Source organism: Salmo salar, chromosome ssa13 (assembly GCF_905237065.1).
Source record: "Salmo salar chromosome ssa13, Ssal_v3.1, whole genome shotgun sequence".
Taxonomy (NCBI): domain Eukaryota; kingdom Metazoa; phylum Chordata; class Actinopteri; order Salmoniformes; family Salmonidae; genus Salmo; species Salmo salar.
Genome location: NC_059454.1, coordinates 83,870,043 through 83,882,877, shown reverse-complemented (window position 1 = coordinate 83,882,877; position 12,835 = coordinate 83,870,043). Strand labels below are relative to the sequence as shown.

Sequence of the window (12,835 nt, the reverse complement as noted above, 5' to 3'; positions counted from 1 at the left end):
TTTGCAACGCTATTGATAAGAGCTAGGTAAATGAGTAGTCTGTTTGGGTAAGGGAATTGTAAATATAACTGACACTTTTCTCTCCTCGCCCCAACCTGGGCTTGAACCAGGGACCCTCTGCACACAGACAACAGTCACCCTCGAAGCATCGTTACCCATCGCGCCACAAAAGCCTCGGCCCTTGCAGAGCAAGGGGAACAACTACTTCAGGTCTCAGAGCGAGTGAAGTCACCCGATCGAAACGCTATTAGCGCGCACCACCGCTAACTAATTAGCCATTTCACATCGGTTACACCAATATGCAGAATAATACCACGATCAGTCTCGACCCTCAGTAGGCCTAATAACACATATTCAACTGCCAATTTACTGTTAGTTCCCTTCAGTTGGTATAGCCTACATTATCATTCCATTCCATTGTTTTGTTTACCTTCATTTGCTTCCTTTGTGAACTCCATCACGGACGTGTGGTTGTTGCGAGGGATCATTAGTCATATTTAATGAAATTGTTATGGAGCAGAGCACAGACCAAGACCGAACAGTTTGAACCTGACACTTGGCTATGTCATCACATAGTTCCATGGCTAGTGCAGGCAATAGATGAGGGTATAGCCTGCTATTGTACACTATTCTCCCTATTATAATTGTATATACATTAGCTTGGGTTAAACATGACAATTTTCTGAATGACTCAAACCACCCCTTTTTATTCATCAATATATTTCATGCATAAAGGCTCTCCAAACCATTTTCTTTTTAATGATTCATACAACCCTAAAATGTGCCTAAATCATTAACAAAATCAGAGTATTTTTTTTAATCTACCAGTTGGTGTTGAAACGGAGACGAATATGCATATATTTAGATGACTTTCTTCTTTTGATCCCTATTTTTTGAACCCGTTCTCTCAAAAAAAAGATGACTGCTATGGTGTCTGGTCATCCACACCCCCTCCCAAAATGGCTGCTGTGCCATTTCTTCCACTTGCATTACTTGACATAGATCCAGAAAAACTAGATGCGTAAATCTAGTAAGCAAGCAATGCAGGTGTAATTAGACACATTTCTAATTAAAGATAAGCCATCCCTTTAAAGATGGTGTAAGATAAATGTACTGAGAAGTGCGTAGGAATTTATGCCTTTCCTAAATCGGAATGGGGCCCTTTATGTTTACTGTTCAGCCTTGGAATGAAAGAGAACACCCGAGAATATAAGGACTTCTGTACATCTGAAGACTGCGGTATTGCAATTACAAAGACCGTCAGTCAAACATTGTCTGTGGAAGGTCTTCCAATGGCATGTAACTTTTTGTATTCTGACAAGGAAAAAGTATACTGGCAATACATTCAACCAGAGCGAATGCATGGTTTGGGAACAAACTAATGAACAAGTGCATTCTTATTTTATTTCCGTTTTCCTTTGAGAATGGCTAAAAACATTGTGTACAAGGTTAGCAAAGTAAGATTGTAGAAGTGAACAACATGATTGAACAAACAAAAACATGGGTTGCATTCAGCCAGTTAATTGTTTTGCTACATTTCCCCACAAGACGTACTATTCTTAACTTTGGTATGAAAGGTTGAACAATTAAATTTATTTATGAAGCCCTTCTTACATCAGATGATGTCACAAAGTGCTGTAAAGAAACCCAGCCTAAAATCCCAAACAGCAAGCAATGCAGGTGTAGAAGCACGGGGGCTAGGAAAAACTCCCTTGAAAGGCCAGAACCTAGGAAGAAACCTAGAGAGGAACCAGGCTATGAGGGGTGGCCAGTCCTCTTCTGGCTGTGCCGGGTGGAGATTATAACAGAACATGGCCAAGATGTTCAAACGTTCATAGATGACCAGCTGGGTGGAATAATAATAATCACAGTGGTTGTAGAGGGTGCAACAGGTCAGCACCTCAGGAGTAAATGTCAGTTGGCTTTTCATAGCATCTCTACCGCGCCTGCTGTCTCTAGAGACAGTCCGTCTGGTGAACAGGTCAGGGTTCAATAGCCGCAGGCAGAACAGTTGAAACTGGAGCAGCAGCACAACCAGATGGACAAGGGACAGCAAGGAGTCATCCGGCCAGGTAGTCCTGAGGCATGGTCCTAGGGCTCAGGTCCTCCACGAGAGCGAGAGAAAATACCTAAATTCACACAGGACACCGGATAAGACAGGATAAATACTCCAGATATAACAGACTGACCCTAGCACCCCCAAAACAAACTATTGCAGCATAAATACTGGAGGCTGAGACAGGAAGGGTCACATGACCTACCTACCATTGAAGTAAGGAGGAAATTAAGAAGGCAGGAACCACATGGAATAAGGCCAAGAAAACCACCCAGAACAGAGTTCCTTGGAGATACACTGCTGGCTGAGGACCTAATTTGCTGAAAGGAAAAAGTATGTCATCATAATTAAAGTGAAGAATTTGTCTATTGCAACACTAACATACAATCACACCATCTCAAAATGAATGTCAAGCACATCTGCAGAGCTAAATGTTTGCCTTTATCACCATGCGGAAAATAACATCTGGCAAGCTTAAATTCAAACGAGAGAAGACATTCAGTGGGAACAGCTTAGCTCATCAAAGCAGACAAAAAAACAGATACTTATTCATCCTTCCACATTTCTCTACCACACTGAGTAGTGTGATGCGTTATGATGAATATGGCTGGACTCATTCACCAAAGGAAAGGGAGCACTGCCACAACCTCGCTCTCCAACCAAGGTGCATGAACTGAAGAGCAAACTAAAGTAAAGGGGAGATTTCGCAACTTTTGGAGGACAATGGAAGTTACAACATTACAAGTAAAACCAGTGTTTCGGCTTTTGGCCATTGCATTAGTTTTACTTAACTTCCATTGTCCGTTAAAGAGTTACTGAATCTCCCCTCTAATTCAGTGGACTCATTCACCAGTGTGTGTGTACCTCCTCTTGATGCTGAAGGCAGTCAGTCGGGGTGGGTTGCAGCTGACAGTAAGTATAACCAACACTTCACTTAAAATAAACATCCTCTGCAGAAAGGTTTAACCTCATCTCAATTAAAAGGCATGAGTCATGAAGGTAATGTGCCACATAGGCTTTCAATGACCACAAAATAAGCCCCCAAAACATAAAAGGAGAGAAAATGCATGATGTGGAGCTTGCCATTGCAGAATTATAACTCCTGTGCACAAAGCTAAAACAATGACAAAACCATAAAAGCCCTCTCACAGACAGGTTTTATTTATTGTTTTTATTAACGTCGCTTAAAAAAAGGCTAAAAGCAAAATAACAAAACTTTGACGACGTCGCAATTGCAACCATTCCTTTCAAGGGTAGAAAATGCTGTTAACACTAAACAAAATTAGTTAATCTGTTTATGTCAAGCATTAGATTCATTTATATACAGAGGATTCGGTGCGTGGGGGTCCCTCCATTCTTCAGGTTCATTCAATGTTTTCAGACGAATCCCTATCAGTCAGTGATGTACTGGAAACAGAGCAGAGCCGAGTGAAATGAAACGCCTTCAAAGCAGAGTTATAAGTTCTACTTCACATATTTCTCCATGAATTTCTTGTGGAACTCGGAGCGCAGAGTGTCGTTGACAAAGCGTTTCTCCCTGCGTGCCTCATCCACTCCCTTTGCACAGTTCTTGAACACTACATCATCGTCCCACCTTAGAGAGAAAGAGACAGGAGAGGATATAAAACAACTGTCATCCACAGCGATGCCCCAGGCAGTTGTGTTTGTGTGTGTTTACCTCCTCTTGACGCTGAAGGCAGTCGGGGTGGGGACTATCTGTTGCTGCTGCTGCTGCTGCTGCTGTCCTGCCAGGTTGAGCAGAGGATTCCCACTCAGGATGTTCTCCATGCGGATCCTCTCCTCCTCAGCTTTCTGCTCCCGCTCCTGGTACAGGACACAAAACGTGGACAGAGAGGACCAGGTGCTAAGCTCTCATTGTTGCTAAGATCAATACTTTAGCCACTTTCTGATTGGCCTTGATAAAAGGCTCAAATAGTTGCTTGCAAGCATCTCAAAAATCAACAAAAAAGGTAGACATGTTTAAAGGACCAGTCCTGAGTTGAAACAAATGTAACCACTCTGAAATTCATAGACAGAGCTATAGATGCAAGGACTGACCATCCAATATATCAACATTAGTTTCATGCATGTTGAGGCATTTACTCCAATGTTATATTTTGGGTTCTGATGGGGTTTGACAGTTGAATCAATATGTATATATCCAAGTCAGAAAATGTCTGACCAGGATTATACACTACAATGACGAAAGTATATGGACACCCCTTCAAATTAGTGGATTCGGCTATTTCAGCCATACCCATTGCTGACAGGTGTATAAAATCGAGCCCACAGCCATGCAATCGCCATAGACAACCATTGGCAGTAGAACAACCTTACTGAAGAGCTCAGTGACTTTCAACGCGGCCCCGTCAAACAAGTCAGTCCGTCAAATTTCTGCCCTGGTCAACTAAGTGCTGTTATTGTGAAGTGAAAACATCTAGGAGCAACAACAGCTCAGCCGTGAAGTGGTAGGCCACACAAGCTCACAGAACGGGACCAGTGAGTGCTAAAGCGTGTAGCCCATAAAAATAGTCTGTCCTCTGTTGCAACACTCACTAACAAGTTCCAAACTGCCTCTGGAAGCAACGTCAGCGCAATAACTATTTGTCGGGAGCTTCATGAAATGGGTTTCCATGGCCGAGCATCCAAGCCTAAGATCACCATGCGCAATGCCAAGCGTCGACTGGAGTGGTGTAAAGCTCGCTGCCATTGGACTCTGGAGCAGTGGAAATGCGTTCTCTGCAGTGGTGAATCACGCTTCACCATCAAAGTCCGACGGCCGAATCTGGGTTTGGCAGATGCCAGGAGAACGCTACCTGTCGAAATGCATAGTGCCAACTGTAAAATTTGGTGGAGGAGGAAATCTTAACGCTACAGCATACAATGACATTGTAGACTATTCTGTGCTTCCAACTTTGTGGCAACAGTTTTGGGAAGACCCTTTCCTGTGTCAGCATGACAATGCCCTGATGCACAAAGCGAGGTCCATACAGAAATAGTTTGTCGAGATCGGTGTGGAAGAACTTGACTACCTGCACAGAGCCCTGACCTCAACTCCATTGAAAACCATTGGGATGATTTGGAACGCCGACTTAGAGCCAGGCCTAATCACCCAACATCAGTGCCCAACCTAACTAATGCTCTTGTGGCTGAATGGAAGCAAGTCCCCGCAGCAAGATCCCAACATCTAGTGTAAAGCCTTCCCAGAAGAGTGGAGGCTGTTATAGCAGCAAAGGGGTGGACCAACTCCATATTAATGCCCATGTTTTTGGAATTAGATGTTCGGCTAGCAGGTGTCCACATACTTTTCAAACAAAACAACCCATTAACTTAGCAGGTCAATTGAGCCCTATTCTCTTCTACTACTCAGCAATACCAGAGAAAGCCATTTGCACTTGGCTGGACTCAACTGGCACGACTGTGACCTTGCAGCTATTGATTATCTTCTAGCGATTCGTATCTCTGCATTGGCGGCCTTACCTTGCGTTCCTGCTCCTCAGCCCGCTCCTTCTTGATCTTCTCCAGTTCAGCCAGCAGAGCTGCAGTGTCATCATCATCACTGTCCTCAGAGTCATCATCTTCCTCATCATCCTACACCCAAAAACATAAAACAATAAAAGGTTAGAGGCTGAGCTTTCAACAAAAAAAAAAGCAGACTTTAATGTGACAGGTGGATGAACATGTGGCACCTACGTCAGTGAGGGGGTCATCTGCATCCAGGTTGGCAGCAGGGATCTGATCTAGTCTGGGCCTCTTTGAGGACGAGGATGAAGATGTGGTGTGTTCTGAAAATTAAAAAGAGAAACCACAATTTCAATGATACTTGCTTGAGATGAAAGCCCCTGCACCTTTGGGCATAATGGCATGTCAGATGCTAAATCCTCTTGATCTTCTTTACACACAGCAGACAATATTTTACATTCAGTTCAATCTTTACCTCAGGTCTGAGATTATGTGTATGCCTGGATACCCACCTCTTGGTCCCCTCTCTCTGGTCTTCTCCCGGACAGCAACACGCTCCCTCTCCTCCAGCTCTCTGCGGAAGTCACGGGCACGCACCTCCTCGGGGGCATCCTGGGTGGGCTGTCTGAGGGGATGAGACAGGAACACAGTGAGACATCACTTTATCTTCAACCAGAGGGACCTGTTCCCAACTACTGGTGCAGTGCAGCACTAAGCCATATGGTATGGGGAAAGACTGATGCCAAGATGTCAAAGCACAACAAGTATAGGTTTTGTTACTTGTGTCACTCACCTGTATTTGATCTTTGTGTGACCAGGCAGATCTCGGCTTGAGTACTGTTTGGACAAGGCACTGAGATCGCCCTCTCCCTTCCCTCTCCCTCCTCTCGCTGGCTCAAACGTTGGTCTCGCGGCTGTTGTCATTTTTGGTAGCTCTAAAAATAAAAAAAACAAGGAAACATAGCTAGCGAGCGAGAACATAAAGGGCAATACATACATAACTAACGTTAATCAGCCATTAACACATCAAATCCCTTGACAACGTCTTTTAATGTCACGTTAACATAACTCAATACGTATTTAGTTAGCTAACTCGCCATGATGAAACAATCAAACGGTGGACGTCTGAGATACAGAGTAGTTGGCGAGAAACGTTAGCTAGCTAGTAGTACTGTACTTAATCAACACAGACATCTAGGCTAGCTAGTTATATGGCTAGCTAACCAACCGACACAGCTAGTTAGTAAAGCAAATTTAGTAACGATTTCAGCATTGCGTGGAATTTAGTACAAACTTGGTATTGATTATTGCTGTGCAAACACCAGCACACTCGTCTACGCTAGGTAGTAAGTTATGTGTACCGGGGTTGTTCGTTAGCAAGCTGGCTGCCAGCTAACGTTAGCTTTACTATCTTTTCAGCGAGAAAAATAACAGTCATACAGTAACCAAAGCTACAAGTTTACTAAAATATAACTATATTTCAAAATGTTTTTTTTTTTAAACAACTAGCTAGCAAGCTAATATGGAATAATTTCGAGGAAATGTACCTTTTTCCTCACACTATGAGGAAGAGAAAGGCCCTTTAGATGTAAACAGTGACGTCACGCCGTCCTTCTTCTTCTGTGGGTTTTATGGCGGACTGCAACCCAAAAAGGTGTATTGCCGCCACCAACTGGACGGGTTGAAACGTGACGTTACGCCGTAGGAATTTCCTTTTGTAGGATAGCCGGAGGCAAAGGCATTATCATTAATGACTTATGACGGGTGATTGGTGAGCCTTCTTGGGTGTGTGACGTCTCACAGATGCACTTTTACCTTTCTACAAACTGTCCGTATGTTGCTTTTTGTGCTTTCAAGAAACTGGAAACAAAAAACGAGGCCAAATCATGATGTCAGTGATCTTCATGTCGGAAAGTACGAGCTGTAGAAAGATGCCTGAGTTTCCAACTTCGAATTCCGAGTTGGATGACCATTCAAAACGATTTTTCCCATTCTGAGCTTTTTTGTATATATTTTTTTGAGTTCCCCAGTTATCTTGAATGCACTGAAGTCGGACATTTCTGAGGTCCCAGTTGTTTTGAACGTTTTTAATAATTCCCATAAAACCTAGCGGTCAAACAGGGAAATGGTTCCAATCGTTTTTCCACCATTCATTTTTCCCATAGGGGATTTTAGAAGCACTTAAAATAGTAAGATGGCGATGACAGATATGGCAGCTCTGCTTCTAGCTCCTAAGCAACTTTGCAGTTTTTTTTTTCTTTTTTGGTGTGTTATTCTTACATTATTAGCCCAGAATTGTTTTTGTGTAACTACATACAGCCGGAAAGAACTTTTGGATATCAGAGCAGCGGTAACTCACCAGCATTACGACCAGGAATATGACTTTCCCGAATTGGAGCCTTCGTTCGTAGACCCCAGGGCAATTGAATTTATTCCAGAGGCTGCTCCAAAACACAGCCGGCGGAGAAGAGGTATTCGGATTGGATTTCTAGTCCGACTCAGGAAAAGTGCACACCATCCACCAGCATGTACTCGGAAGGTCCACTTCCAAGTATATTACTCGCTAATGTTCACCTCGTGTAAAGTAGACGAGGTCAGGGTAAGGATCTCCTTCCAGAGAAACATCAGGGATTGTAACATACTCTGTTTCACGGAAACATGGCTCTCTCGGGATATACTGTCCCTGTTCATACAGCCGTCTGGGTTCTCAGTACATCGTGCAGACAGGAATAAAGAACTCTCCGGGAAGAAGAAAGTCAGGGGTGTATGTTTCATGAGTAACTACTCATGGTGTGATTGTGATAACGTACAGGAACTCAAGTCCTTTTGTTCACATACCTAGAATACCTCACAATCAAATGCCGACCGTATTACCACCCAAGGGAAGCCGATACCACGATGGCTCTCAAAGAACTACACTAGACTTTATGCAAACTGGAAACCACATATCCTGAGGCCACATTTATTGTAGCTGGGGATTTTAACGAAGCAAATTTTGGGAAAACGCTACCGAAGTTCTACCAACACATTGACTGTAGTACTCGCGCTGGTAAAACATTGGACCACTGCTACTAATCTTTTCGAAATGCCTTCAAGGCCCTCCCCCGCCCTCCCTTAGGCAAATCTTATCACGACTCCATTTTGCTCCTCCCTTCCTATAGGCAGAAACTCAAACAGGAAGTACCTATGCTAAGGTCTATTCAACGCTGGTCTGACCAATCGGAATCCATCAAGATTGTTTTGATCACACAGACTGGGATATGTTCCGGGTAGCCTCTGAGAATAACATAGACGAATATGCAGATACGGTGACTAAGTTCATCAGGAAGTGTATAGGAGATGTTGCAACCACTGTGACTATTAAAACCTACCCAAACCAGAAGCTGTGGATAGATGGCAACATTCGCGCAAAACTGAAAACGCGAACCACCGCATTTAACCATTCCAAGGTGACTAGGAATATGGCCGAATACAAACAGTGTAGTTATTCCCTCCGTAAGAAAATCAAACAGGCAAAACGTCAGTACAGAGACAAAGTGGTGTCACAATTCAACGGCTCAGACACGAGACGTATGTGGCAGGGTCTACAGACAATCACGGACTACAAAGGGAAAACCAGCCCCATTGCGGACATCAATGTCTTGCTTCCGGACAAGCTAAACACGTTCTTTGCCCGCTTTGAGGATAACACAGTGCCGCCTACGCAGCCCGCTACCAAGGGCTGTGGACTTCTTCTCCGTTGCCGACGCAAGACATTAAAGCGTGTTAACCCGCGCAAGGCTGCCGGCCCAGACAGCATTCCTAGCCGCGTCCTCAGAGTATGCGCAGACCAGCTGGCTGGAGTGTTTACGGACCTATTTAATCTCTCCCTATCCCAGTCTGCTGTCCCCACTTGCTTCAAGATGTCCACCATTGTTCCTGTACCCAAGAAAGCAAAGGTAACTGAACTAAATTACTATCGCCAAGTAGCACTTACTTCTGTCATCATAAAGTGCTTTGAAAGGCTAGTTAAGGATCATATCACCTCTACCTTACCTGACACCCTATACCCACTTCAATTTGCTTACCGCCCCAATAGATCCACAGGTGATGCAATCACCATCACACTGCCCTATCCCATCTGGACAAGAGGAATTCCTATGTAAGAATGCTGTTCATTGACTATAGCTCAGCATTCAACACCATAGTACCCTCCAAGCTCATCATTAAGCTTGGGGCCCTGGGTCTGAACCCTGCCCTGTGTAACTGGGTCCTGGACCTCCTGACGTGTCGCCCCCAGGGGGTGAAGGTAGGAAGCAACACCTCCACTTCGATGATCCTCAACACAGAGCCCCACAAGGGTGCGTGCTCAGCCCCCTCCTGTACTTCCTGTTCACCCATGACTGCATGGCCACGCACGCCTCCAACTCAATCATCAAGTTTGCAGACGACACAACAGTAGTAGGCCTGATTACGAGACAGCCTACACAGGGAGGAGGTGAGGGCCCTGGTAGAGTGGTGCCAGGAAAATAACCTCTCACTCAACTCCAACAAAACAAAGGAGCTGATCGTGGACTTCAGGAAACAGCAGAGGGAGCACGCCCGTATCCACAGACGGGACCACAATGGAGAAGGTGGAAAGCTTCAAGTTCCTCCATCAAGGACATCAACCACCCGAGCCACGGCCTATTCACCCCGCTATCATCCAGACGGCGTGGTCAGTTCAGGTGCATCAAAGCTGGGACCGAGAGACTGAAAAACAGCTTCTATCTCAAGGTCATCAGACTGTTAAATAGCCATCACTAGCTGGCTTCCACCCAGTTACGCAACCCTGCACCTTAGAAGCTGCTGCCCTATATACATAGACTTGGAATCGCTGGCCACTTTAATAGGGGGAAGACCAGTCACTTTAATAATGTTTAAATCATGTTCACATACAGCTTTACTCATCGCATATGTATATTTTGAATTCTATTCTACTGTATTTTAGTCAATGCCACTCCGACATTGCTCAATCTAATATTTAGATATTTCTCATATTTCCATTTACTTGTAGATGTATGTGTATTGTTGTGAATTGTTTTTAGATACTACTGCACTGTTAGGAGCTAGGAACACAAGCATTTCACTACACCCGCAATAACATCTGCTAAGTATGTGTATGTGATCAATAAAATTTGATTTGATAAGGGCTGTGTATCATGTAGGCTTACCCTGGCGTGACGTTTTGTATAATTCTGTCTAGGACTAGGTGACTTTTAGCAATATATTTGCCTGTATTTAACCCCCCAAAATGAAATGCTAATTAGCTGCTAATGTGGCTAACATAAATAACTACAAATACCATGATGATCTGGACAAGTCTACCGAATCGAGGCAAAGGTAAGAATCTCTGGATTAACTAGCTAATGTTAGCTAAATGTAGTAATGAATAAATTGCCAACATTTCTTTAAATGGACAATTCTGTGAACTGTCTTGTGCAAGTTTTAAAATGACACTAACTTTTAGCAAAAGTATCAGCTAGAGATGACTTGCAGGAGCTTACAGGGATTTGTAGTTTTGCATGATGACTCTAAGTGGAATCATGTATATTTTTTGCGTTTCTGCCGTCCAGAGTGAGTGAACGTGTGCCACACGATTGGCGTCAAGAACTGTGACTTGCTTTCCTCTCCGGAAAGCAGGGCAACATTGAAAGGAGTGATAACTGGAGTGGCGTTAAGTGTTGAGGAGGATAAATTGAGAAGTGTTGTGGTGGCTAATTTCCGCATTACCAAATGAGGATTTACAAACACACCAGTCCGAGTTAAAACTACATCTTTAATACTTAAGATACTTTTGCAAAAGTTCTTGACCCCCAATAATGCATTCTCTCGAATGAATCATTTAATGAGGTGATTGCAGAATGGCTACAGGGATCTTTTATAGCAACGATACAGCCCCTTCAACGTACATTGACAAACCACAGATACTTAGTAACAGTTCACAAAGGTTAAGTTTTGTATGACAGATATCAATAAAACACATCAGACAGTAACTGCTATGTCAACAGGATTAATTGTATAGCCCAGTATCTGGTCTCCTTAGAACTGTTCCTCCCTGGTACGGTATTGAACAGAACTATTTCATCCAATGGCATATATCAATTGTCAACTCTAGATACTCCCATCTCAAGCAAACCCCCTCTTGACCCCACTCCTGGACAGGCTCACTGGGGGGAGTGAGCCTCTAGGCCATATATTATCACAGGATAAGTGCGAGATCTAAGAGAGGACATACAAGGGTCCATTTACTGCCATAATCCTCCCCACAATAAAGAAAAGGAGGGAGTGACTTGCTCACAGACATTGTGGAGACAAGTCATTGGTTACCCATTAATCACGCATCCCTTCACATGGTTTAAGAAATAGGTAAAGACACATTCTCATGATGACAAATCTGACCTCTCCCCTCTCTGGGCCCCAAGTGTCTGAGCCCCAGCTAAGGGAGACGTGCAACTGAAAAGACACCAGAGTCCAATGGACACTTTCTAATGACAAGTACCTCAAATAAGCATATTATACTAATAAAACATCTTAATTATCTATGTTACTCAACTAATTCTGATTCGTCCACGACAGTGTGCAGAAGGACATGATACAAAGGAAGGTGTATAGGTGGAAAAAGTTGTGTGTGTAAACTATAGGGGTACCCATGATGTTGGAGATCAGAGGTATCTGGTAAGAGAAAGGCTGGTTGAGGTTGCCAGGATCAGAGTGGTACAGAAGGTGTTGGATGCTGAGGCAGTGAAGAGTAGTAGAGAAAGATGGGTCCAGTGTTAGGGATCCTAAGAGGAGGGGGACAGAGCCAAGCACGCACTAACGAGATCCTATTGGCGCGTTCTAGCATATATTTGCATATTTCTGTTAGGGAAAGGGAAGGGAAAGGGGGACACCTAGTCAGTTGTAAACCTGAATGCATTCAACCCAACCCCTCTGCTGCCTTAATTGACATCCAAAGCCTACTCTGTTACATGCACGTGTGCAATAACTCAATTCGCCTCCTTCTAAACAACAATATTGTTTATTTGGCAAAGGGTAAAATCTACATGACTTAGTCCACTCTGTTCGTAACATATTCTAGTTTGGGAACAGAAAACAGCATTGAGATCAAACGTTTAATTGATGAGAAAATTTGCTTAATGTTGGCCAAAATCCAACTTCTCCATCTGCTGGTCACTGGGCTTCCTCTCATTACCATATTTGGCAGTGAGTGGAAACGCCAAGCAGATGCTTCACACTTATACATCCAATGAAATATCTGGCTCATTGTTCTGTGGCGTTATCATGTCTGGCTAACCA

At 43.8% G+C, this 12,835-nt stretch overlaps 1 protein-coding gene across 1 annotated transcript; it reads right to left on the bottom strand.

The window, feature by feature from the left end:
- Window positions 1–3,212: 3,212 nt before the first annotated feature.
- On the bottom strand, window positions 3,213–7,300 carry LOC100196400 (protein CWC15 homolog). The gene is made up of 7 exons (XM_014137639.2): window positions 7,066–7,300; window positions 6,312–6,453; window positions 6,031–6,143; window positions 5,750–5,841; window positions 5,537–5,647; window positions 3,735–3,880; window positions 3,213–3,650 (listed from the first exon to the last, which is right to left on the bottom strand). Exons 2-7 carry the CDS (start codon window positions 6,440–6,442, stop codon window positions 3,521–3,523), a joined length of 723 nt encoding a protein of 240 aa, XP_013993114.1. The 5' UTR covers window positions 6,443–6,453; window positions 7,066–7,300; the 3' UTR covers window positions 3,213–3,520.
- Window positions 7,301–12,835: the final 5,535 nt, after the last annotated feature.

What these genes read in the sequence shown, in the direction of transcription:
- LOC100196400 (XM_014137639.2), bottom strand. Translation starts at nt 6,442, where the DNA reads ATGACAACAGCCGCGAGACCAACGTTTGAGCCAGCGAGAGGAGGGAGA. An exon ending in CAGAGAGAGGGGACCAAGAG is followed by an intron (nt 5,842 to 6,030) that starts GTGGGTATCCAG and finishes TTTAATTTTCAG; the next exon opens with AACACACCACATCTTCATCC. An exon ending in CTGAGGAGCAGGAACGCAAG is followed by an intron (nt 3,881 to 5,536) that starts GTAAGGCCGCCA and finishes GTCCTGTACCAG; the next exon opens with GAGCGGGAGCAGAAAGCTGA.